This window comes from Pseudophryne corroboree, chromosome 1, assembly GCF_028390025.1.
Source record: "Pseudophryne corroboree isolate aPseCor3 chromosome 1, aPseCor3.hap2, whole genome shotgun sequence".
NCBI classification, from domain to species: Eukaryota; Metazoa; Chordata; class Amphibia; order Anura; family Myobatrachidae; genus Pseudophryne; species Pseudophryne corroboree.
The window spans coordinates 993,305,440-993,330,327 of record NC_086444.1 but is presented as its reverse complement, the minus strand read 5'-3'; the positions used below and the strand labels follow the sequence as shown (position 1 = coordinate 993,330,327).

At 44.5% G+C, this 24,888-nt stretch overlaps 1 protein-coding gene across 4 annotated transcripts in view; it reads right to left on the bottom strand.

Moving 5' to 3' along the window:
* The window catches only part of ZNF827 (zinc finger protein 827), a 524,965-nt gene that overhangs the window by 234,729 nt on the left and 265,348 nt on the right, over window positions 1-24,888 (bottom strand). For all 4 annotated transcript variants that reach the window (XM_063920595.1, XM_063920597.1, XM_063920598.1 and 1 more), the window contains one exon: window positions 5,430-6,428. In XM_063920595.1, the coding sequence (XP_063776665.1) occupies window positions 5,430-6,428 (999 nt within the window). The remainder of the gene's footprint in view (window positions 1-5,429; window positions 6,429-24,888) is intronic.

The following is a 24,888-nucleotide window of genomic DNA, read 5'->3' as shown; positions in this document are numbered from 1 at the left end:
TGCCCTGTCTCCTGCGGAGCCGCTATTCCCCATGGTCCTTTCAGGAACCCCAGCATCCACTAGGACGATAGAGAAAAAATCAACCAGAATACAACCAACATCCCCACAAAATCGACTAGTGTTTTTATTCCAAATAGCTCATTTAGGAAAAGTCGGTTTTGAGTTCCATTTTAAAATCACTGATGTGAGTTCTAAGGGGTATATTCAATTGCAGTCGAAAATTGCCATCTGTCGAAAAGACGTCAGTTTTTGACTTTTTTATGGTCGAATCCTGATTCGACCTATTCAGAGCTTTTCGACAAGTCGAGGCATTCGACTTGTCGAAAAGCACGTGGATCGGCGGAATAGCTACCGATCCACGTGTTGATGTCGAAAACGGGGCCAAATCCGACAGGTTTTGGCCCCCTTTTCGACTATCTCAATCCGACATCAAAATTATGTCGAAATGAGATGGACACGGAGGAGGCGAGGGGGGGGGGGGGGAGCTGCAGGGAGACGGGGGGACAGCCGGCGGGCATACAGGAGATCAGCGCTACGATCAGCGATGCAGCTGGATGTCACTCACCCGCCCGACCTCATGGCAGCTTCCACCCGGCTCCAGCAGCGTGCTGCCGTGAGGTCGGGCGGGTGAGTGACATCCTGCTGCAGCACTGATCTCCTCTGGCTGCCGCCGGCTGTCTACCCCACGACTCGCCCCCCCTCTCCTCCTCTGGGTCCCATCTAAAATTCGACTTGAAAAAGTTGAATTTTAGATGGGATTGAATAGGGGTTGTCGGATCCATTCCGACAAATACATGTCGGAATGGATCCGACATTAACTGAATATACCCCTAAATGTGCTCTATTCACCTTAAATATGTAAAGTTCTATTTCAGTTGATTTTGACTTTAGTAAACACCTGTCACACAAAATCGACTGAAAACCAAAATCTAGTAAATTTTGTAAATATACCCCTTGGGGTTGGTTAAACTTCGAAGCAAATATAATTACCTGAACACAAGGCTGTCACTTTTGTAATGCTGTGCAAAGGAGACTTTCACAGCCAACCTACCTATGGCTGCCGGAATGCTGGCGGTTACATGACTGACTGCGGCATCCTGACAATGAGGATCCCAACACCAGACAGGGGTAAGTAATTCACCTCTCTCCTTCATCCTACTCTAACCCTAACCCTTAGGTGGTGGAGACTAGGCCTAATCCGTGGAGGGTGGCAGCTAGGTCTAACCCCCCGGGGGGGGGGGGGGGGGGGTTGAGTGGCTACGGCCAACTACACCCTCTAGTGCCTAACTATAGCCCTCTCACCCCTGGGCCCTAACCCAGATACTCACCTTTGGCATTCTGGCGGTTTGAGTTCCGGCACTGGTGCCCCGAGTGGTGTCAGGATTCCACTGTCGGTCACATGACCACCAGCATACAGACTGCTGGGATGCTGAACGCATCCCGCTATAAGGGCATCATCAAATGTCCTGAAAACTTTGCTTTCAGCACCTTACCCAAGCCCAAACTTGCTGTAAAGGGGCTGAGTATGCATTTTAACCAATGCTAGCCCTTTCTTTGAGTTCCCTTTGTACAAGTGAACATAACCAAGGCAGTGCACTGACCTCCCTGACATTGATGGTCATCCTGCAGTTTTAGGACATTGTGTACACCAAAAAGATGTTTATATGAAGATAAACTATTCACAATCTACAAGTAGACATCTTAAAATCTAACAATAAATAAGGAAGCTAAACAAGCAAAATACAAAAAGATAAAATACAAAAAAATTCCATATATATTAAAATACGCTATAAATCAGTCAGTGAACAGTTATTAAAGTTTCAAGAAATGTGAAAAAGTTGTATTTTGCAGGCAATATGAAAAATACAGTGTATTTAAAAAGTATCCAGCCACTGGAATTTTTTTCCACATTTACTTTTCTTACATCTTGAAATGAAAAGGGATTTACTTGGAATTTGTACCACTGATGAAAGCAAAATACTCTGTAATATCAAACAGGAAAAAATACTCTAAGATGCAGCGCCTACAGTATTTAATGTTAGCAAAAAAAAAGTGAAAACACACGGCAAAGGCAATTTATTACTGTACTAGTATTTTGATGGAATTGGAGGTCGCCATAGGATTCCTCAATGGTTTTACCTACATGAACTAACTTCTATGGATAGAGTAAGATACATTCAGAAAAATGCAGCAGGAACGCAATGCACTCAATTGTTAGAAAAAAAATGAGAGTGGTTGTTGTGACATTCGCATTTATGCTGTTATTTCATTAATTTGGAGTACGGATCATTAGGTCGACAGCCAATAGGTTGACCCCATATGGTCGACATGGGAAAAGTCAACATGGTCAAAAGACTGACAGGGTCATTAGGTTGACACGTAAAAGGTAGACAATGGAAAAGGGCGACAGGTATAAAAGGTCGGCACATGAAAAGGTCGACATGGAAAATGGTCGATACAAAAAAAAGTCAACAGATTTTTTCGGAGTGTCTTTTTCACCGTCAAACCCCAAGTAGTGTACCGCATCCCCTTGCATGGTGCCTTGCTTGGCACGTGTTACCTTTCCCTATCGTAGTCCATGTGGATGATAAAGTATGAAAAAGCGAAAAAAAACTGTCGACCATATGTGTGTTGACCACTCTCATGTTGACCATTTGAACTTGTCAACCTTTGTATCTGTTGACCAAATGATCATGTTGACCATTAGTGGTTGACCTTTTTACTGTCGACCTATAGACTGGATCACATTAATCTGGACAAATGCTACGAGGGGATAATTAACGTATTTAAAATCCTATATATCCGTTTCTTTAGTGGAGATTTTCAACATATTTTTCTTAACTTTGCGTTAAATGTTCTCAGATTTTAATGATGAAACTTCACTAACCAACAGACAGATAGACAGACAGAGGTATGCATTTTAAAATCATGGAATGCCTTTAATTCCACACAAGTTAACTCCAATCAATGAATTATGTGACCTCTTAAGGCAGCTAATTACTCCAGGGTATAAATAACAGTGTTTAGTTTTTGTTTTATTTTTAATTTTCCATTAAAGAGTATTTTCTTGATTGGTGGTAAAGACCCCCAAATAAATACATTTTCACTTGAATAAGAAAATAAGATGCGAAAAAAGCCAAAGGGGGTGAAAACACAGAAGATGCTCTCTTGCAATGTCTAGGTTGGTAGCAAACATGGCTGTAATTATAGGTCTCCGAAGGGCTGACACAGAAAGCATAGCTCTGTACACATTACGGGATAATTCAGTAGACTCTGAAGTAGCCATTTGTGTCCAAAGACAAACAGTATGTCCTCTTCAGATGTTTTTGAAATCCCCTATGTTTGCTGCTTTGGAAATGGAAATAAAATGAAAAATCCACTTACATGTCCATGCTTTGAAGGGGCTCATTACACATATATTTAAGTTACTGTGTTTGAGGCAAATCAAGACAGACACATAACAAGCACCTAAGGGAGAATGCTGTTTGAGGCACCATGCAGTACTAAGAAGAGTCACAGTACTATAAACAAGCATGCTTATGGCAAGCCGAAAATACATATACATAAAGGTACTTCTATACTTGAGAGCACGTACTATTGAAAGATAATTGGCAGACAGCAATACAATGTGCAAACAAGTGATTTGTGATAACAATACCTTCACGGGCAGGGGCAGATGAATGACAGGGGCGTACCATGATAAGGGAAAGGTGTGTGGTTAGCATTATGCCACGGAGTAGTAGTTGTGCCCCTTGCACATTATGCTACACAGTATAAGTAGTTTGTGTCCCTTACACATAATGCCACAGAGTAGTAGCAGTGTCCCTTACACATAATGCCCACAGTACTAGTGCCCTTTGCACATTAAGCCACACAGTAGTTGTAGTGTCCCTTACACATAATGCCACACAGTAGAAATAGTGTCCTGCCACTGCCTCCCTCTTCCTCCCTATCACCCTATATGCTGCACTCACTAATGGTAATACACACAACCAGGCCTTTGAATGTCCAAAGTTGCCATAGGATTTTCATTAGCTTTGCATTCCCTTTATTAAAATAGTTACCTGATATAATGAAATAATCATTCCTAAGTAAACAGTATTCCATAAAATGCATTGCACATTCTTTATTGCTTTGTCAGGAGAACATTCAAAATATGACTTTTATTCATAAGTATCTATTTATGTTATTAGTAAAATGAGAATGTACAGAAAAAGGTGCCAATACAAATACAGATTTAGCTTGCCAAGAAGGTTGTCAGCCCTACCTGGCTATAAACCACAGCTTGTGTAGGCCCAAAAAGATATTGTTCAAATGAAATTTCAGGCTTGAACATTGAGTTTTACCATGACAGTGTGTAACTGCAGGAGATATTTATCAAATCCTGGAGAGAGATAAAGTACTAATCATTCAGCATCTAATTGTCATTTTACAGGCCGTGTTAGAAAAAAGACAGAATCTGATTGGTTAGTACCTTCTCTCCAAGCTTTGATAAATCTCCCCCTATGCGTCACTTGAGCATACAGATGTATCCTTGCTGCAGTTACGTTAAACAGCCCTTTCTAGTCGTATCAACATTGGGCGTTCTTTTTTGCTGACAGTGCGTCTTATTTGCATCACTATATGAATAGGACACACAAGCAGACTCTGCTGATTAAAATAGTATGCGGCATGCCGCTGTTCTGTGTGCGACTGAGGCTTTATCTGCGTTAGCAGAGCTGCCCGGGAACTGCCGGCTCATTCATGCAGGCATGGCGTACTGGGGCTAGATGTATAAGGACACATCTGTACTAACTGTGCACATTATCATATCGATGCCAACAATCTTTAAAATTTGGCCACACTCAAGAAAAGAGGTCAGATTCACCTGTGTATGGGCATCTCTAATTTAAGAATAAAACAAAAAAATCACTCGACAGGTATACTAACCTCAAGTTGATCGAATTAGAAAATTATATAAAATGTATCCTTTCAATAGTATCCATTCTAATAGTTTTTTTTAAATTCTGCATATATATTAGTGAATGTTACTAGCAGCTTTGCCATGTAATGCAAATTGCTTTTGAGTTTAGGTCACTTAATGTCATTTAGCCCCTGTCATTTGCAATTACACAAAAAAATGTAATGAAGTCTGAGTTTGGTGGTGGTGCGGGATGCCGGCCGAACTTGGACGTTTTTTTAAAGGGGCAATAATGTACAAGGCATGGTTTAGCCTTGTACATGATTGCCCCTTTTAAAAAAAACACCCGAGTTCGGCTGGCATTCTGCACGCCCGCCAAACTGGGGACATTACATCCCGGCCAATATGTAGTGATCGGAACATCATAAACGGACTTTATTAATGATTGCGATTTAGGCAAAACAGCTGCAATCTGCAGTTTTCTTTTTAATTACATGAAAGTAGATGAAGGAGAAAAGTCATATTTTACCTTGGCTTCCAGATTTAGAAGATCTTCCTTTTGGTGAAGGGAGTAATAGCAGTTCCAAGGATTGCACTGAGGTTCCCTTTTCTCGTTTGTCTTCAGGCAATGGCAGTGGGTCTTCCGAAATGTGGGGCTTTTTTTTCTCCGCTAGCATACTACCAGCAGCACGTGCAGCAACTTCCTTAAGTAATGCTGCAGAAGAAGTCATAGACGCCAGGGAAAGGAATGGGCCAGCTGGAGAATGACGCTCTTGCCCTGATGTCATGCCTCGCTCACTGACTTTCTTGGACAAAGCCGCTAAAGTGGAACTAGCTGATTGGGAACTGAATGGTGAAGTAAAGGACTCAAACCTCAGGGTTTCTTCAGTCCTCAATTGGGATTGGTCTTGAAGGACAGCGTTAGCAGCAGCTTTTAGTTTAAGGATTGCAGAATCTGGGGACAGGCCACATGTGTTATTTGCGTTTTCTAGCCATTTATCCTGGCTCCAAATAAACCGGTTAATTGGTATGCTCCCATAAGGATCACTGTGTTCCTGCTTTTCAGCTAGTTTCCTGGCAAGAACACTTAGTTGCTTCGCATGGTGAGACGAAGGAGAAAACTGAACACCTTGTGATTCTTCCTTGCCATTTGTAGAGACTTCTGATCCGATTTGGACAGAGCCAGCCTCAAGCAGCCGTCGCAGATTACTGCTTAATGGCTTGTTTGCACCACCTTGTTCATCCTCATCCATTGAGGAAGCCGACGTTGACAATTGTGTCTTACAAAGAGCAGCATCTTTAAAAAGTTCATTTTCCAAATTTCCTAGATCAGTGTTCAAACTTGGAGTAGCACTACCTAAAGACGTATCAGGAGATGTGGGTGACTCTCGACCCTGGTCGGCAGGAGACAGTTTAAAGTGATCTTGTATGTCACCATAAGAGTCTTCAGATGGTGTTTCTGAATTTGTTCCAAACCAATTTTCTTCTTCACTGACTGCTCCTTCCACTTCTTCCCGTCTGGTCCCATCTGTAAGGAAAACAACGGCTGTGTTACAAATTCTTAGGGTTCTCTTAAACTGCCTAAAGTTATGATGATATACTGTATAAACAGGATAATGCGTTTGTGATGTAAATTCTAATCTAGATTTATGTGCTAGTGAAATCCTTTATAATTTTTCTCTAACAGGCATGTTCACTTTTTCAAATGGTCTCTGAATTATTGACACATACAGATATTCTTATATAGCATTTCTGATTATTCCCCTGAACACATTCAAAGACTGTCAGGTATTTCCTCAGAGAGTTTTCTAGCCATGCACAAAATCCACTGTAGTGTAGATTATATGGATATAAGATCTTACTGGTCAGTATTTCTGTGTAACATATGATGTACAGCATTGTGGAATATGTTACAATTGTTTAAAAAATAAATAATAAAAAGTTTTCCTCCAACACAATCCTGTATATATTGTGTACAAATTATGAGATTAAACCACAAACACTAGCCATCTCAATATACCACCTTCCACTCCTCATTCACAGTGCATGAGAAATTGGGTCTATTTCTGTAAACTGAAGGAGATAGGGGGGTATTCAATTTGCCCCGAAAAGACATTGGGAGTAAAAACCCCCGATGCTTCTTCGGGTGCTGCGGTCAGGCTATTCGATTAGCTCGGCCGGTAAAACGTGCCTTTACACCCGTAAACACACCAGTTCAGTGAAACCTGTGTGTTTTCGGATGAAATAGCACCATTTCGAATGAAATCAGGGCTGTTATCTGGGAATTTACTTTGCCTGCTGGAGGCAGGTGAAACAAAATCCCTAATAAGCCACAGCAGGCACTGGCTTATCGGGGCTAATTAGATAGCTCCCCTCCGGCGAGACTTATCACCCGCCAGTGACAGGGCTAATTGAATATCCCGGATACTGTACAATGTCTGCAAGTAACAGCTGACAAGTAGAGAACAAAGAAACTTTCTTCTGCATGTAAAAACCTTTGAGGATGCCTTGTTGTACCTTCCTCATATAGGAGCATATTATATTGAATGGACTTAGAACATCAAATGTATAGAAGGTAAACATGTTGATGCTATTAAGGCTACGCAAATCCAATGAGTTAAACACGTTAAAATGGAAGAAAAAAAACAACTACATTTGTTTATGAAAGTGTTTTATGTGCAATAAATTGCATTGACAACTGCGTTCAATCCATATTTTTTAACATGTGACAAGCGTCTTAACCGAATCTCCATCAGTTTACAATGCACTCACATTGAGATGAATGCACATTTTCAACTGCATTGATGCATAGTTGCCTACCCTCCCTCAGGATTGCCATGCACATTTTCAACTGCATTGATGCATAGTTGCCTACCCTCCCTCAGGATTGCCATGCACATTTTCAACTGCATTGATGCATAGTTGCCTACCCTCTCTCAGGATTGCGGGAGGCTCCCGTCATAGCCATAAATCTCCTACTGCCCAGCTTTGTAGGTTGATACGCCTGAATCCTTCAGATTCTGCCAGGGGTGACACTACGGAGATTCTTTGCAAGAACAGTTATTTGCTCTAGCTGCTCAGGAGTCACTGCTGACGACTCTCACTATCCCCCCTTGTGGAAACATCTGACACCGACAATAAAGAGAGACAGCAGCATATGATCAGACACAGGGTCTTTGCTGGTGTGTGCACTGACCCATAGCCTCTGCTTCTGCTGTTAGGTTAAGAATCTTTCTTTAGTTAAACAAATTTGTTTAATTAAGAGTATCTGGTGTCTGTAATGATTTGGTTAATGCTGTAATGGTATGGAAACTAGCACATCCAATAAATATAGGTAGTGACTACAAGATGCAGACGACCAGTGTTCGCAATAAAATAACACACCAAAATCATAATTTACTTATGTTTGGGGATGAATTCCCACAAGGCCTACTTGCATTTGGTATTTATTGCACAGGCATCACATTTATCATGTATATTGTGTTTACTGAGAAAAAAAGAAATATCACAGCAAATAGTTGCAAACAAGAAACTCGGTATTGCAGACAGCAATGTTAGACTATCAAAACTTCCCAAAATATATAGCTACTAATGTTATATAGAAATATCTTGCAACAAGCATTTAAGCATAGACACGTTCATTTGTGGATCTAGACATGCCATTTGACCATAGTATGACAAGCCCCCTCGCAGGCGCTCGGCACATCCTACTGTAATCTCCGTGATTCTAGTGTTCAAAAGTAGGCAAGTATGCATTGATGCGAGTTACAGGAATTGACAATATAACATAATCATTGCCACAGCATAGTCCGAAGAGCAGGGCACTCACCACGCTTGTGGATAAACAGCAAAAAGAGTTTATTCTTCTGACAATGTATGTACTACATAGAACCAGTTGATGTTTCAAACCCTTCAAGGACCTTCAACAGAGCAAATCCCTCAGATACCACTGCTGTATCTCTGGGATTTGATAATTTGTGATAGACAGGATAGACAGGATAGATAGATAGATAGATAGATAGATAGATAGATAGATAGATAGATAGATAGATAGATAGATAGATAGATAGATAGATAGAAATTTCAAAGTCTGGCACTCCAAGAAAGTAAAAGCAACTTGCGCTGGTGCCCTGACATAACAAGTCAATAGTTTCCCCAAAGGTGCTGCACTCAGCTTCCATAAATAAACTCGACAAACATGTCTAGGTAATCAACGTTTCAATGCTTTACTTGCACTATCATCAGGATACGTATCCTGATGATAGTGCAAGTAAAGCACTGAAACATTGATTACCAAGACATGTTTGTAGAGTTTAGATATGGAAGCTGAGTGCCGCACCTTTGGAGAAGGGAAACCTATATACTATTTTTATTTTCACTGCTGTTTTGACGCATTTAGAACACTGCAAACACAGAATATTAATGTCAGTGTGTCCACAACCTTAAGGTGCTCATACACTAGACGATATTATGAGCGATTTGGTCGTTTTCGATGGATCTGAACTACAAATCATTCATAATAGTACAGATTGTTCAGTGTCAGTGAACGATAACGATCACGATGCGCGGTCCCACTGGTCGTTGGTCGGAGCTTCTGATCTTCTCTGCTGCAGGAAAGATCTGAAGCTTTTGTCAATGACAGCATGCTCCTGGATGTAGCCACTCCCAGATCTTAAGATATATCTTTAAGATATATCATGTGTATTGTACTATATCGTTTGCCCAGGACTGCCGGGAGAGTTCAAGGGAAATTGTTAACAAGAATGCATTGTTTACATGTTGTTTAGTGTATAAGCACCTTTACATGTACAGTATAGTACTCCCATGCAAAAAGTGCGAACATGGGTTTGATACACAAACTTAATTTAATGAATTTAAATGTCACGTGTGTGTGGCACCACTCTGTATAGAACAGATATTATACTGTACATCAACCTTGTTTTTAAATACAAAAAGAAATATGCAAACTCTCATTTAAAATAAAGCTGTATGATTTTGATGACACTTTGCTCTAAAAGTCTAGTCTCTATCAGTTTCCATAAAATGTATATCTAAGTCTCATCATTGTGTCTCCCACAACGTCTCATGTAACAACGATGAAGCCAGCAAAAGCGAACCACAATTATGTTCACAATACAGAGATCAAAAATATTTTCTTACTATACTGTATGTCATTCAGTTTTCTATTTTTTACTTTATTTAATGTAATGTAATATGTCTATATAATAAACTGTCTGTGCACAGAAACAATAGAGTGTGGTTGCCATTTTGTTTATACCTGTACGTCGTATCAGCTGAGATAAATATGCCTCCAGCACGTTTCTTAATATCAGCAGCAGTATTGCTTTTCCCCTCTATGTGCTAACAGGAACACCTGGAGGAATCCCATACAAACATGGACACACACACACACACACACACACACACACACACACACACACACACACACACACACTGTCAAAAGAGGTTCACAATTGTACATAAAGGGTCAAAAAATTCTTAGCACTGGAAACTCTGACACTGTCATATTGAAGCTCTTATACGCATGGTTTAATAAGAATAAAAATAAAAAAATAACAGATTGGGCCTACTCTTAACTCGTTGAACTAGTATTCCTGATTGCAATCCGTCTCACTACAATACTTTGACGAGCAAATTTTTATGGTGTTGCATAATTTTTTATTAATGGGGACACCTAAGACCGCAGACACGTGCTACTATAAGTCAGACACAAAGCTAATATCAAATTAATAAAACAATTGAAGAAATAAAAGCAGAGACACAACTATATGACTGTGACCTATGAGCCTATTCCAGAATTTCTCATCCTTTTGGTAACATGGACCACCATTTGATGCTAAGAGCTTTATTTAGGAAGCGGCAGAATTTGTAAGCCGCCACTTCCCGTCGTGTTGGTTGTGAAAATTTAAAACACTACTCGCAGTCAGTGTAAGCCCGAACTGCTTTACACTGACTGCAAGTGTCGTTTAAATATTCACCTCCAAAGGTCCATACACACTGTGAGATTTTGTCTATCTTCGATTTTGACTATGCGATATTGACTATTGACTATGTGTGCTTTCAATATTGGCTGTGTGCGATTTTGACTAAGTGCCAATTTTGACTATACTTTAGTACTAGATAGTTAAAATTGACTTGCCTGTACAGTCTATCTAACCTTGACATTTGCGTATCGAATCGGTATCGCAAGGTTGCTAACACCTAAGATCATTATTCACTCACTGATTATTTCCAGACAGGACTACTGTAATCTCCTCGTAACTGGCCTCCCTGACAATCACCTCTCTCCACTCCAATCTATCCTCAATGCTGCTGCCCGGCTCATCTTCCTCACCAAACGCACTACGTCTACCTCCCCTCTCCTACAGGCCCTCCACTGGCTTCCCTTCCCTTTCAGAATCCAATTCAAACTTCTCACACTCACTTACAAAGCCCTCACCCACTCCTCTCCCATCTACATCTCTGACCTTATCTCCCTTTACTCTCCCACCCGTCCTCTTCGCTCTGCTAATGCACGCCGTCTCTCCTGTCTTCTGATTACTTCCTCCCACTCCTATCTCCAAGATTTTTCACGTGCTGCTCCCTTTCTCTGGAATTCTTTACCTCTCCCCCTCAGACTCTCCACCTCTCTACAAAACTTCAAACGGGCTCTTAAGACCCATTTCTTTTGCCAAACCTAGCCAAATCTCAACATAACCCTCTGTTCCACGCTCTCTATGTACCCCATCTGTGTCATCCCTGTCTGTCTACCCCTCCCCTTAGAATGTAAGCTCTCACGAGTAGGGCCCTCTTCCCTCATGTGCTTATACTTTTCTTACTTTAATAATCCTCAACTGCCCAGATCCCACAGTTTTTTGACCACCTGGAACTTATCTCTATCTTTACTGGTGTAGTTATGCTTAGTTGCCGTGTACTTGTCCTATATTGTATTCAACTGTAAGTCACTGTTTTCCTATTTTTTATGTGCAATTGTACTCTGTAATTGGGCGCTGCGGAACCCTTGTGGCGCCATATAAATAAAGGATAATAATAATAATAATAAATTTGCACTAACTTTCTTTGCGATAAGGCAATATCTCACTGTGTGTACACACCTCAACTCGCCGGGAATGGCTGCTTACAAAAGCTGCCGTTTCCTAAATAAAGCCCTTAATGTTTACCAAATACCCCTATTGTATAAATTTTGTTCCTGCAGTATACACAGACCATCTATAAATGACCTACCAATCATATGTCAACGCTTGTGAAATTAAAACAGGATTAGCACACATCCCAGCATTCCAACACATCCAGAGCATGTAGATTAGCGCACATCCCAGCATTCCAACACATCCAGAACATGTAGATTAGCGCACATCCCAGCATTCCAACACATACAGAACATGTAGATTAGTGCACATCCCAGCATTCCAACACATACAGAACATGTAGATTAGTGCACATCGCGCATCCTAGCATTCCAACCCATCCAGGGCATATAGATTAGTACACATCCCAGCATTCCAACACATCTAGAGCATATAGAGTAGCGCACATCCCATCATTCCAACACATCCAGAGCATGTAGATTAGCTCACCTCCCAGCATTCCAACTAGTGATGTGCACCAGAAATTTTTCGGGTTTTGTGTTTTGGTTTTGGATTCAGTTGTTATGCACACCAGTGCCTGCAGGAAAGTACTGGTGTCAGGACTGTTATGCACTCCAGTGCCTGCAGGAATGTACTGGTGTTTGAACTGTTATGCAAAACAAATGGACTTACAGACAGACTGGGGAATATGACATAACGTACACAGAAGGTGATAGGGTAACAAAATACACACAAAGTGAACAGAGAAGCCCAGAGGCTAAGGAACTGGGTATCTCCCTTGTATTAGAACTGCTCAGATGAGAAAAGCAAGATGTTGTGTTTTAATACGTAGAGAACCCGAAATGCTGTTGCTAAGGGCAACAGCAAAACCCTAAAGGGTTACCAACGGGTGTGGCAGTAAACTCCTTGGTCAGAGATGGAATGATAGACACAAGGAGAGTCTCCACAATCCTAATTCTCACTTGCAGTGCACAGGTTCAGCTTACTGCCACTAAACTGACCCCTGACACCTAGCAAAGTGAGACAGGATTAGACAGGCAAGTCTTAGAATACAGCCGCAAACTTGCTAAGTTCACAGAGTAGTAACAGAACCCCAGCAAGCTAAACGACTGACTCCAGTCTTACTGCTAGGTCTGGATTGGCAGAGTGTAATACCAAATCCCCAGGCCTATTTGCAGTAAGCAACAAACAAATACAAAGCTACACAGTACTGGCTAACTTTCAGAAACTGACTAACCAACAAAGATTCAGCAGCATCTGCTTACCCTGAGAAGAGGCCTTATAAAGCAGGTGCTGTCCACGCCCCACTCAGACCTCACAGGCTGTGAGCACAAAAACCAGCACCGGATCCCCTGCCATGCACAGAGCCTATAACCACTGCACAGCAAAAGACCCGAACCGGAGTATCAGCTGCGCTCAGGTCACTCCGCTAGCACTTGTCTCCCGGTTGCCATGACGACATGGCAGCACAGGGCAGGAGACCCTAACAGTACCCCCCCTCTGACGAGGGGTCAAAGAACCCCTACCACCGGGTTTATCGGGGAACTGCGAGAAGAAAGAGCGTATCAGTCTGGGGGCATGAAGATCACAACTGCGCACCCACGACCGCTCCTCCGGGCCATACCCCTTCCAGTGCACCAAAAATGACAGCCGACCCCGAACCACCTTGGAGTCAAGAATCCTTTCAACAACAAACTCCCTCTGGCCACGTATCAGAAGAGGGGAAGGTCTTCCACTGGAAGAAGGATTACTAATCGCCTGTTTTAAAAGGGAACAATGAAATGTTTTATTGATACCCAAAGAACGGGGCAGATCTAACTGAAATGCCACCGGATTGATAACCCTGGTGATCTTATAAGGGCCGATGAACCGGGGGCCTAACTTATGAGATGGCTGTCTCAACTTCAAATTCTTGGTAGACAACCAGACGAAGTCTCCTAATTTGAAGCTGCAGGGTCTTTTCCGCTTATCAAAAACCCTTTTGGTCACTAATGACACAGACACAAGGGCTTTCTTCACTTTCCGCCAAATACCTCTAAGGACCGAAACCACAGAGGAACCACCAGGCGTGGAGTCCAGGGGGTCAAAAGAATTGGCCTTAGGATGATGCCCATACACACAAAGGAAGGGAGAGATCCCTGTAGCAGACTGAGCTGCGTTGTTATAGGCAAACTCCGCCATGGACAGATGAGCAACCCAGTCAGTCTGACACTTGGAGACATAACACCTGAGGAACTGCTCCAAGGACTGGTTCACCCTTTCAGTCTGCCCATTAGACTGCGGATGGTAGCCCGACGACAAGCTGACAGAAATCTGGAGATCGGAACAAAATGCCCTCCAGAATTTGGCCACAAACTGGGATCCGCGGTCAGAGACCACATCAAGTGGCAACCCGTGGAGACGCACAACATGCAGCATAAATAATTCAGACAGGCGTCTGGCCGATGGCAGCCCAACCAGTGGAACGAAGTGCGCCATCTTCGAAAACCTGTCAACGACAACCCAGATGGCTGTCAGCCCCGAGGATTTGGGCAAGTCCACCACAAAATCCATTGAAATGTGGGTCCATGGCTTAGATGGGATAGAGAGTGGATGTAATGGGCCAACAGGAACCCCTCTAGGAGTCTTATTTCGGGCACAGATGTCACATGCCCGAACCCACTGATCCACATCCTTAGCCACCGAGGGCCACCACACCGCCCTAGATAGCAACTCCCGAGTTCTGGCAATACCCGGGTGACCTGCAGACTTCTTGGCATGGAATTCCAGGAACACTCGCTGTCTTAACCTAGGAGGCACAAACAAAAGACCTACCGGAAGGTCTGGAGGAGCATGCTCCTGTGCTCTAAGGACTAATGATAAGAGGTCCTGGGTAATGGCCACTTTAATACATGATGGGGAAACAATGGGCAACGGCTCCTCGGTGGTCTCCTGGATTGGAGCAAAACTCCGCAAGAGCGCATCAGCCTTGATGTTTTTTGACCCAGGGCGATATGTTATCAAAAAATTAAAGCGAGCAAAAAACAAAGCCCATCGTGCCTGCCTGGCATTGAGACGCTTCGCTGACTCTAAATATGCCAGATTCTTATGGTCAGTGAGAATTGAGACCACAAACTTAGCCCCCTCAAGCCAGTGTCTCCACTCCTCGAGTGCATCCTTAATAGCCAACAATTCCCGGTTACCCACGTCATAATTCATCTCGGCAGGCGAAAATTTACGGGAAAAGTAAGCACAGGGATGAAGGCGATTATCAGACACTCCCATCTGAGAAAGCACTGCCCCAATACCCATCTCAGAGGCATCCACCTCCACCACAAAAGGACGCTCTGGATCTGGGTGTCGCAGCACCTTGGCCGAAACAAATGCCCTTTTGAGACGGGCAAAAGCCGCTTTAGCTTCACAAGACCAGTGAGCAACATCCGCCCCTTTCTTAGTGAGTGCCACCAAGGGCGCCACTATAGACGAAAATCCAGCGATAAATCGTCTATAAAAATTCGCAAAGCCCAGGAAACGCTGAAGCGCCTTCAAACTAGTGGGCTGCACCCAATCCAGGACTGCCTGTACCTTGGAACCCTCCATTTGGAAACCTTCTGGGGAGATAATATATCCTAGAAATGCGATTTGCTGAACTTCAAATTCGCACTTCTCCAGCTTCGCCCCAAGCCGGTGGTCTCTGAGTTTCTGGAGGACTAAGCGTACATGCTTCCGATGTTCCTCCAGGGAATGGGAGAAGATTAGGATGTCATCTAAGTATACAACTAAGAATCTATCCAAATATTCCCTGAGCACATCATTCATGAAATCCTGGAAGACTGCCGGGGCATTACAGAGCCCAAAAGGCATCACCAAATATTCATAATGCCCTGAGTGGGTATTAAAGGCAGTCTTCCATTCATCCCCCTCTCTTATTCGGATTAGATTGTACGCACCGCGTAGGTCAATCTTAGAAAAAATGGTGGCAGTACGAAGCTGGTCAAACAAGACCGAAATGAGAGGCAGTGGGTATGAGTTTTTAATCGTGATACGGTTCAATTCCCTGAAGTCGATGCAGGGTCGCAACGAACCGTCCTTTTTACCCACGAAGAAGAACCCCGACCCAACTGGAGACTGTGAAGGTCTGATAAATCCCTTAGCCAAGTTCTCCTGAATGTACTCTGCCATAGCCTGAGTCTCAGGACGTGACAGGGAGTACAACCTGCTCTTGGGAAGCTTAGCATTTGGCAACAAATCAATGGCACAGTCATAGGGGCGATGGGGAGGTAGTACCTCTGCAACTTTTTTGGAGAACACGTCCGCAAAATCTGCATAACACCCTGGCAATCCTGGCAAACTTAGCTGCGAGAGCCTGACTGGAAGGCTCAAGCAACTCCTGAAACAATCAGTACCCCAACTAAGAATCTCCCCAGAGACCCAGTCAAATTGAGGATTGTGGGCCCTTAACCAGGGTAACCCCAACACTAATGGGGCAAAAGTACAGACAGTCACATAAAAGGACAATTTTTCAGAGTGTGTGGCTCCAATAAACAAAGAAATCTGGCTAGTGCAAGAGGTAATTTTACCTTAGGATAATGGTTCCCCGTTTAACCCACAAATCTCAATTTCCGATGCCAAGGGTACTAAGGGAACAGAGTGTTTCAGGGCGAATTGGCGGTCCATAAAAACCCCGTCGGCCCCACTGTCCACAAAGGCCTCAGTCTTGACAGTTTGACCGAGGATCTTCAAGGTCACCGGAATGATAAAAGTCTTCTTGGGAAATTCTGACTTCTGGCCTGACAGGATATTTCCCATCACCCTCAGGCCCTGAAGTTTTCCGGCTTTTCTGGGCATGATACTACCACATGACCTTTATTCCCACAGTACAAACACAACCCCTGCTGTCTCCTCCGCGTCTTCTCACGCGAGGAGAGGCGGGTAGCCCCAATCTGCATAGGCTCCTCGGAAAATTCCTCAGAGTCTGAGTCTCCCTTTCAAGCCTACGCTCTCTCAGCCGTCTATCCACCCGGATGGATAACTGCATGAGCTGATCCAAGCTATCAGGCAAGGGATATTGTACCAGTTGGTCCTTTATCTGGTTAGAAAGACCTCTTCGGTACTGGTGTCTCAGGGCTGGGTCATTCCACTGGGTATCATGGGCCAACCTCCGAAACTCCGTACAGTAAACCTCAACTGGCCTTCGCCCTTGCTTAAGGATCGAAATCTGAGCCTCGGCTGAGGCCGTCTTGTCAGGGTCATCATACAACATGCCCAGTGCCGTAAAAAAAGCATCAACACTTTTAAGCGACGGACAGTCAGGCTGCAACCCATATGCCCAGACCTGTGGGTCTCCTTGTAGCAAGGAAATCACTATGCCCACCCGCTGAATCTCCGACCCAGAAGACTGAGGCCTAAGCCGGAAGTATAGCTTGCAGCTCTCCTTGAAACAAAAGAACTGCGAGCGATCTCCAGAAAAACGATCCGGGAGATTTACTTTCGGCTCCTTAACCCCTGCAGGTGCTGCTGCTGCGGGAGCTCCGCCAGCAGCCTGGGAGGTGTGCATTTTAATGGACAAATCATTAAATTGTCGAGTCAGGACCTGCACCTGATCGACCACCTGTTGCAACGTATTTTGAGCTTATGCTCCATATTCCCACAAAATTTCAACAGGAGTATTAGGCTGCTGAATATGTTATGCACACCAGTGCCTGCAGGAAAGTACTGGTGTCAGGACTGTTATGCACTCCAGTGCCTGCAGGAATGTACTGGTGTTTGAACTGTTATGCAAAACAAATGGACTTACAGACAGACTGGGGAATATGACATAACGTACACAGAAGGTGATAGGGTAACAAAATACACACAAAGTGAACAGAGAAGCCCAGAGGCTAAGGAACTGGGTATCTTCCTTGTATTAGAACTGCTCAGATGAGAAAAGCAAGATGTTGTGTTTTAATACGTAGAGAACCCGAAATGCTGTTGCTAAGGGCAACAGCAAAACCCTAAAGGGTTACCAACGGGTGTGGCAGTAAACTCCTTGGTCAGAGATGGAATGATAGACACAAGGAGAGTCTCCACAATCCTAATTCTCACTTGCAGTGCACAGGTTCAGCTTACTGCCACTAAAGTGACCCCTGACACCTAGCAAAGTGAGACAGGATTAGACAGGCAAGTCTTAGAATACAGCCGCAAACTTGCTAAGTTCACAGAGTAGTAACAGAACCCCAGCAAGCTAAACGACTGACTCCAGTCTTACTGCTAGGTCTGGATTGGCAGAGTGTAATACCAAATCCCCAGGCCTATTTGCAGTAAGCAACAAACAAATACAAAGCTACACAGTACTGGCTAACTTTCAGAAACTGACTAACCAACAAAGATTCAGCAGCATCTGCTTACCCTGAGAAGAGGCCTTATAAAGCAGGTGCTGTCCACGCCCCACTCAGACCTCACAGGCTGTGAGCACAAAAACCAGCACAGGATCCCCTGCCTATAACCACTGCACAGCAAAAGACCCGAACCGGAGTATCAGCTGCGCTCAGGTCACTCCGCTAGCACTTGTCTCCCGGTTGCCATGACGACGTGGCAGCACAGGGCAGGAGACCCTAACATCAGTTCTGAGGCTGTGTTTTGGATTCGGACGCGTTTTGGCAAAACCTCCCTGAAATTTTTTTGTCGGATTTGGGTGTGTTTTGGATTCGGGTGTTTTTTTACAAATAACCCTCAAAAACATCTTAAATCATAAAATTTGGGGGTCATTTTGATCCCATAGTATTATTAACCTCAATAACCATAATTTCTACTCATTTTCAGTCTATTCTGAACACCTCACACTTCACAATATTATTTTTAGTCCTAAAATTTGCACCGAGGTCGCTGGATGACTAAGCTAAGCGACCCAAGTGGCCGACACAAACACCTGGCCCATCTAGGAGTGGAACTGCAGTGTCAGACAGGATGGCACTTCCAAAAAATAGTCCCCAAACAGCACATGATGCAAAGAAAAAAAGAGGTGCACCAAGGTCGCTGTATGGCTAAGCTAAGCGACACAAGTGGCCGACACAAACACCTGGCCCATCTAGGAGTGGCACTGCAGTGTCAGATTGGGGACTATTTTTTAAATCTGCCATCCTAACAGCACATGATGCAAAGAAAAAAAGTGGCGCAATGAGGTAGCTGTGTGACTTAGCTAAGCGACCCAAGTGGCCGACACAAACACCTGGCCCATCTAGGAGTGGCACTGCAGTGTCAGTCAGGATGTCAGATTTAAAAAACAGTCCTCAAACAGCACATGATGCAAAGAAAAAAAGACGTGCACCAAGGTCGCTGGATGGCTAAGCTAAGCGACACAAGTGGCCGACACAAACACCTGGCCCATCTAGGAGTGGCACTGCAGTGTCAGACAGGATGGCACTTCAAAAAAATAGTCCCCAAACAGCACATGATGCAAAGAAAAAAAGCGGCGCAATGAGGTAGCTGTGTGACTTAGCTAAACGACCCAAGTGGCCGACACAAACACCTGGCCCATCTAGGAGTGGCACTGCAGTGTCAATCAGGATGTCAGATTTAAAAAATAGTCCTCAAACAGCACATGATGCAAAGAAAAAAAGACGTGCACCAAGGTCGCTGGATGGCTAAGCTAAGCGACACAAGTGGCCGACACAAACACCTGGCCCATCTAGGAGTGGCACTGCAGTGTCAGGCAGGATGGCACTTCAAAAAAATAGTCCCCAAACAGCACATGATGCAAAGAAAAAAAGAGGTGCACCAAGGTCGCTGGATGGCTAAGCTAAGCGACACAAGTGGCCGACACAAACACCTGGCCCATCTTGGAGTGGCACTGCAGCGTCAGACAGGATGGCACTTCAAAAAAATAGTCCCCAAACAGCACATGATGCAAAGAAAAAAAGAGGCGCAATGAGGTAGCTGTGTGACTAAGCTAAGCGACCCAAGTGGCCGACACAAACACCTGGCCCATCTAGGAGTGGCACTGCAGTGTCAGACAGGATGGCAGATTTAAAAAATAGTCCCCAAACAGCACATGATGCAAAGAAAAAAAGAGGTGCACCAAGGTCGCTGGATGGCTAAGCTAAGCTAAGCGACACAAGTGGCCGACACAAACACCTGGCCCATCTAGGAGTGGCACTGCAGTGTCAGGCAGGATGGCACTTCAAAAAAATAGTCCCCAAACAGCACATGATGCAAAGAAAAATGAAAGAAAAAAGAGGTGCAAGATGGAATTGTCCTTGGGCCCTCCCACCCACCCTTATGTTGTATAAACAGGGCATGCACACTTTAACGAACCCATCACGTCAGCGACAGGGTCTGCCACACAACTGTGACTGAAATGACTGGTTGGTTTGGGCCCCCACCAAAAAAGAAGCAATCAATCTCTCCTTGCACAAACTGGCTCTACAGAGGCAAGATGTCCACCTCCTCCTCATCGTCCGATTCCTCACCCCTTTCACTGTGTACATCCCCCTCCTCACAGATTATTAATTCGTCCCCACTGGAATCCACCATCTCAGGTCCCTGTGTACTTTCTGGAGGCAATTGCTGGTGAATGTCTCCACGGAGGAATTGATTATAATTCATTTTGATTAACATCATCTTCTCCACATTTTCTGGAAGTAACCTTGTACGCCGATTGCTGACAAGGTGAGCGGCTGCACTAAACACTCTTTCGGAGTACACACTGGAGGGGAGGCAACTTAGGTAAAATAAAGCCAGTTTGTGCAAGGGCCTCCAAATTGCCTCTTTTTCCTGCCAGTATACGTACGGACTGTCTGACGTGCCTACTTGGATGCGGTCACTCATATAATCCTCCACCATTCTTTCAATGGTGACAGAATCATATGCAGTGACAGTAGACGACATGTCAGTAATCGTTGGCAGGTCCTTCAGTCCGGACCAGATGTCAGCACTCGCTCCAGACTGCCCTGCATCACCGCCAGCGGGTGGGCTCGGAATTCTTAGCCTTTTCCTCGCACCCCCAGTTGCGGGAGAATGTGAAGGAGGAGCTGTTGACGGGTCACGTTCCGCTTGACTTGACAATTTTCTCACCAGCAGGTCTTTGAACCTCTGCAGACTTGTGTCTGCCAGAAAGAGAGATACAACGTAGGTTTTAAATCTAGGATCGAGCACGGTGGACAAAATGTAGTGCTCTGATTTCAACAGATTGACCACCCGTGAATCCTGGTTAAGCTAATTAAGGGCTCCATCCACAAGTCCCACATGCCTAGCGGAATCGCTCTGTTTTAGCTCCTCCTTCAATGTCTCCAGCTTCTTCTGCAAAAGCTTGATGAGGGGAATGACCTGCCTCAGGCTGGCAGTGTCTGAACTGACTTTACGTGTGGCAAGTTCAAAGGGTTGCAGAACCTTGCACAACGTTGAAATCATTCTCCACTGCTCTTGAGTGAGGTGCATTCCCCCTCCTTTGCCTATATCGTAGGCAGATGTATAGGCATGAATGGCCTTTTGCTGCTCCTCCATCCTCTGAAGCATATAGAGGGTTGAATTCCACCTCGTTACCACCTCTTGCTTCAGATGATGGCAGGGCAGGTTCAGGACTGTTTGCTGGTGCTCCACTCTGCGGCACGCGGTGACTGAATGCCAAAAGTGTCCCGCAATTCTTCGGGCCACCGACAGCATCTCTTGCACGCCCCTGTCGTTTTTTAAATAATTCTGCACCACCAAATTCAATGTATGTGCAAAACTTGGGACGTGCTGGAATTTGCCCACATGTAATGCACGCACAATATTGGTGGCGTTGTCCGATGTCACAAATCCCCAGGAGAGTCCAATTGGGGTAAGCCATTCTGCGATGATGTTCCTCAGTTTCCGTAAGAGGTTGTCAGCTGTGTGCCTCTTATGGAAAGCGGTGATACAAAGCGTAGCCTACCAAGGAACGAGTTGGCGTTTGCGAGATGCTGCTACTGGTGCCGCCGCTGCTGTTCTTGCTGCGGGAGGCAATACATCTACCCAGTGGGCTGTCACAGTCATATAGTCCTGAGTCTGCCCTGCTCCACTTGTCCACATGTCCGTGGTTAAGTGGACATTGGGTACAACTGCATTTTTTAGGACACTGGTGACTCTTTTTCTGACGTCTGTGTACATTTTCGGTATCGCCTGCCTAGAGAAATGGAACCTAGATGGTATTTGGTACCAGGGACACAGTACCTCAATCAAGTCTCTAGTTCCCTGTGAATTAACGGTGGATACCGGAAACACGTTTCTCACCACCCAGGCTGCCAAGGCCTGAGTAATCCGCTTTGCAGCAGGATGACTGTGATATTTCATCTTCCTCGCAAAGGACTGTTGGACAGTCAATTGCTTACTGGAAGTAGTACAAGTGGTCTTTCGACTTCCCCTCTGGGATGACGATCGACTCCCAGCAGCAACAACAGCAGCGCCAGCAGCAGTAAGCGTTACACTCAAGGATGCATCGGAGGAATCCCAGGCAGGAGAGGACTCGTCATACTTGACAGTGACATGGCCTGCAGGACTATTGGCTTTCCTGTCTAAGGAGGAAATTGACACTGAGGGAGTTGGTGGTGTGGTTTGCAGGAGCTTGGTTACAAGAGGAAGGGATTTAGTGGTCAGTGGACTGCTTCCGCTGTCATCCAAAGTTTTTGAACTTGTCACTGACTTCTAATGAATGCGGTCCAGGTGACGTATAAGGGAGGATGTTCCTAGGTGGTTAATGTCCTTACCCCTACTTATTACAGCTTGACAAAGGCAACACACGGCTTGACACCAGTTGTCCGCATTTCTGTTGAAATAATTCCACACCGAAGAGGTGATTTTTTTTTTGTATTTTGACCAGGCATGTCAATGGCCATATTCGTCCCACGGACAACAGGTGTCTCCCCGGGTGCCTGACTTAAACAAACCACCTCACCATCAGAATCCGCCTTGTCAATTTCCTCCCCAGCACCAGCAATACCCATATCCTCATTCTGGTGTACTTCAACAGTGACATCTTCAATTTGACTATCAGGAACTAGACTGCGGGTGCTCCTTCCAGCACTTGCAGGGGGCGTGCAAATGGTGGAAGGCGCAACCTCTTCCCGTCCAGTGTTGGGAAGGTCAGGCATCGCAACCGACACAATTGGACTCTCCTTGGGGATTTGGATTTAGAAGAAAGCACAGTTCTTTGCTGTGCTTTTGCCATCTTAACTCTTTTAAGTTTTCTAGCAGGAGGATGAGTGCTTCCATCCTCAGGTGAAGCTGAACCACTAGCCTTGAACATAGGCCAGGGCCTCAGCCGTTCCTTGCCACTCCGTGTCGTAAATGGCACATTGGCAAGTTTACGCTTCTCCTCAGACGATTTTGATTTAGATTTTTGGGTCATTTTACTGAGCTTTATTTTTTTGGATTTTACATGCTCTCTACTATGACATTGTGCATCTGCCTTGGCAGACGACGTTGATGGCATTTCATCGTCTCGGCCATGACTAGTGGCAGCAGCTTCAGCACGAGGTGGAAGTGGATCTTGATCTTTCCCTATTTTACCCTCCACATTTTTGTTCTCCATTTTTTAATGTGTGGAATTATATGCCAGTAATATATCAGTAGCAATGGCCTACTACTATATATACTGCGCACAACTGAAATGCACCACAGGTATGGATGGATAGTATACTTGACGACACAGAGGTAGGTAGAGCAGTGGCCTACTGTACCGTACTGCTATATAGTATATACTGGTGGTCAGCAAACTGTGCAAAACTGAAATGCACCACAGGTATGGATGGATAGTATACTTGACGACACAGAGGTAGGTAGAGCAGTGGCCTACTGTACCGTACTGCTATATAGTATATACTGGTGGTCAGCAAACTGTGCAAAACTGAAATGCAGCACAGGTATGGATGGATATTATACTTGATGACACAGAGGTAGGTAGAGCAGTGGCCTACTGTACCGTACTGCTATATAGTATATATTGGTGGTCAGCAAACTGTGCAAAACTGAAATGCACCACAGGTATGGATGGATAGTATACTTGACGACACAGAGGTAGGTAGAGCAGTGGCCTACTATACCGTACTGCAATCTATTATATACTGGTGGACAGCAAACTGTGCAAAACTGAAATGCACCACAGGTATGGATGGATAGTATACTTGACGACACAGAGGTAGGTAGAGCAGTGGCCTACTGTACCGTACTGCTATATAGTATATACTGGTGGTCAGCAAACTGTGCAAAACTGAAATGCACCACAGGTATGGATGGATAGTATACTTGACGACACAGAGGTAGGTAGAGCAGTGGCCTTCTGTACCGTACTGCTATATAGTATATATTGGTGGTCAGCAAACTGTGCAAAACTGAAATGCACCACAGGTATGGCTGGATAGTATACTTGACGACACATAGGTAGGTAGAGCAGTGGCCTACTGTACCGTACTGCTATATATATAGTTATACTGGTGGTCAGCAAAATTCTGCACTGTCCTCCTACTATATACTACAATGAAGCACAGATATGAAGCGTTTTTCAGGCAGAGAACGTATAATACTGGTGGTCACTGGTCACTGGTCAGCAAAACTCTGCACTGTCCTCCTACTATATAATACTGCTGGTCCCCAGTCCCCACAATAAAGCAATTAGCACACTGAGCACAGATATTTGCAGCACACTGAGCACAGTCAGGTATGGAGCGTTTTTCAGGCAGAGAACGTAGATATTTGCACTTGCAGCACACTGAGCACAGATATTTGCAGCACAATTTGCAGCACACTGAACATAGAAACTGAGAGGACGCCAGCCACGTCCTCTCACGATCATCTCCAATGCACGAGTGAAAAATGGCGGCGACGCGCGGCTCATTATATAGAATACGAATCTCGCGAGAATCCGACTGCGGGATGATGACGTTCGGGCGCGCTCGGGTTAACCGA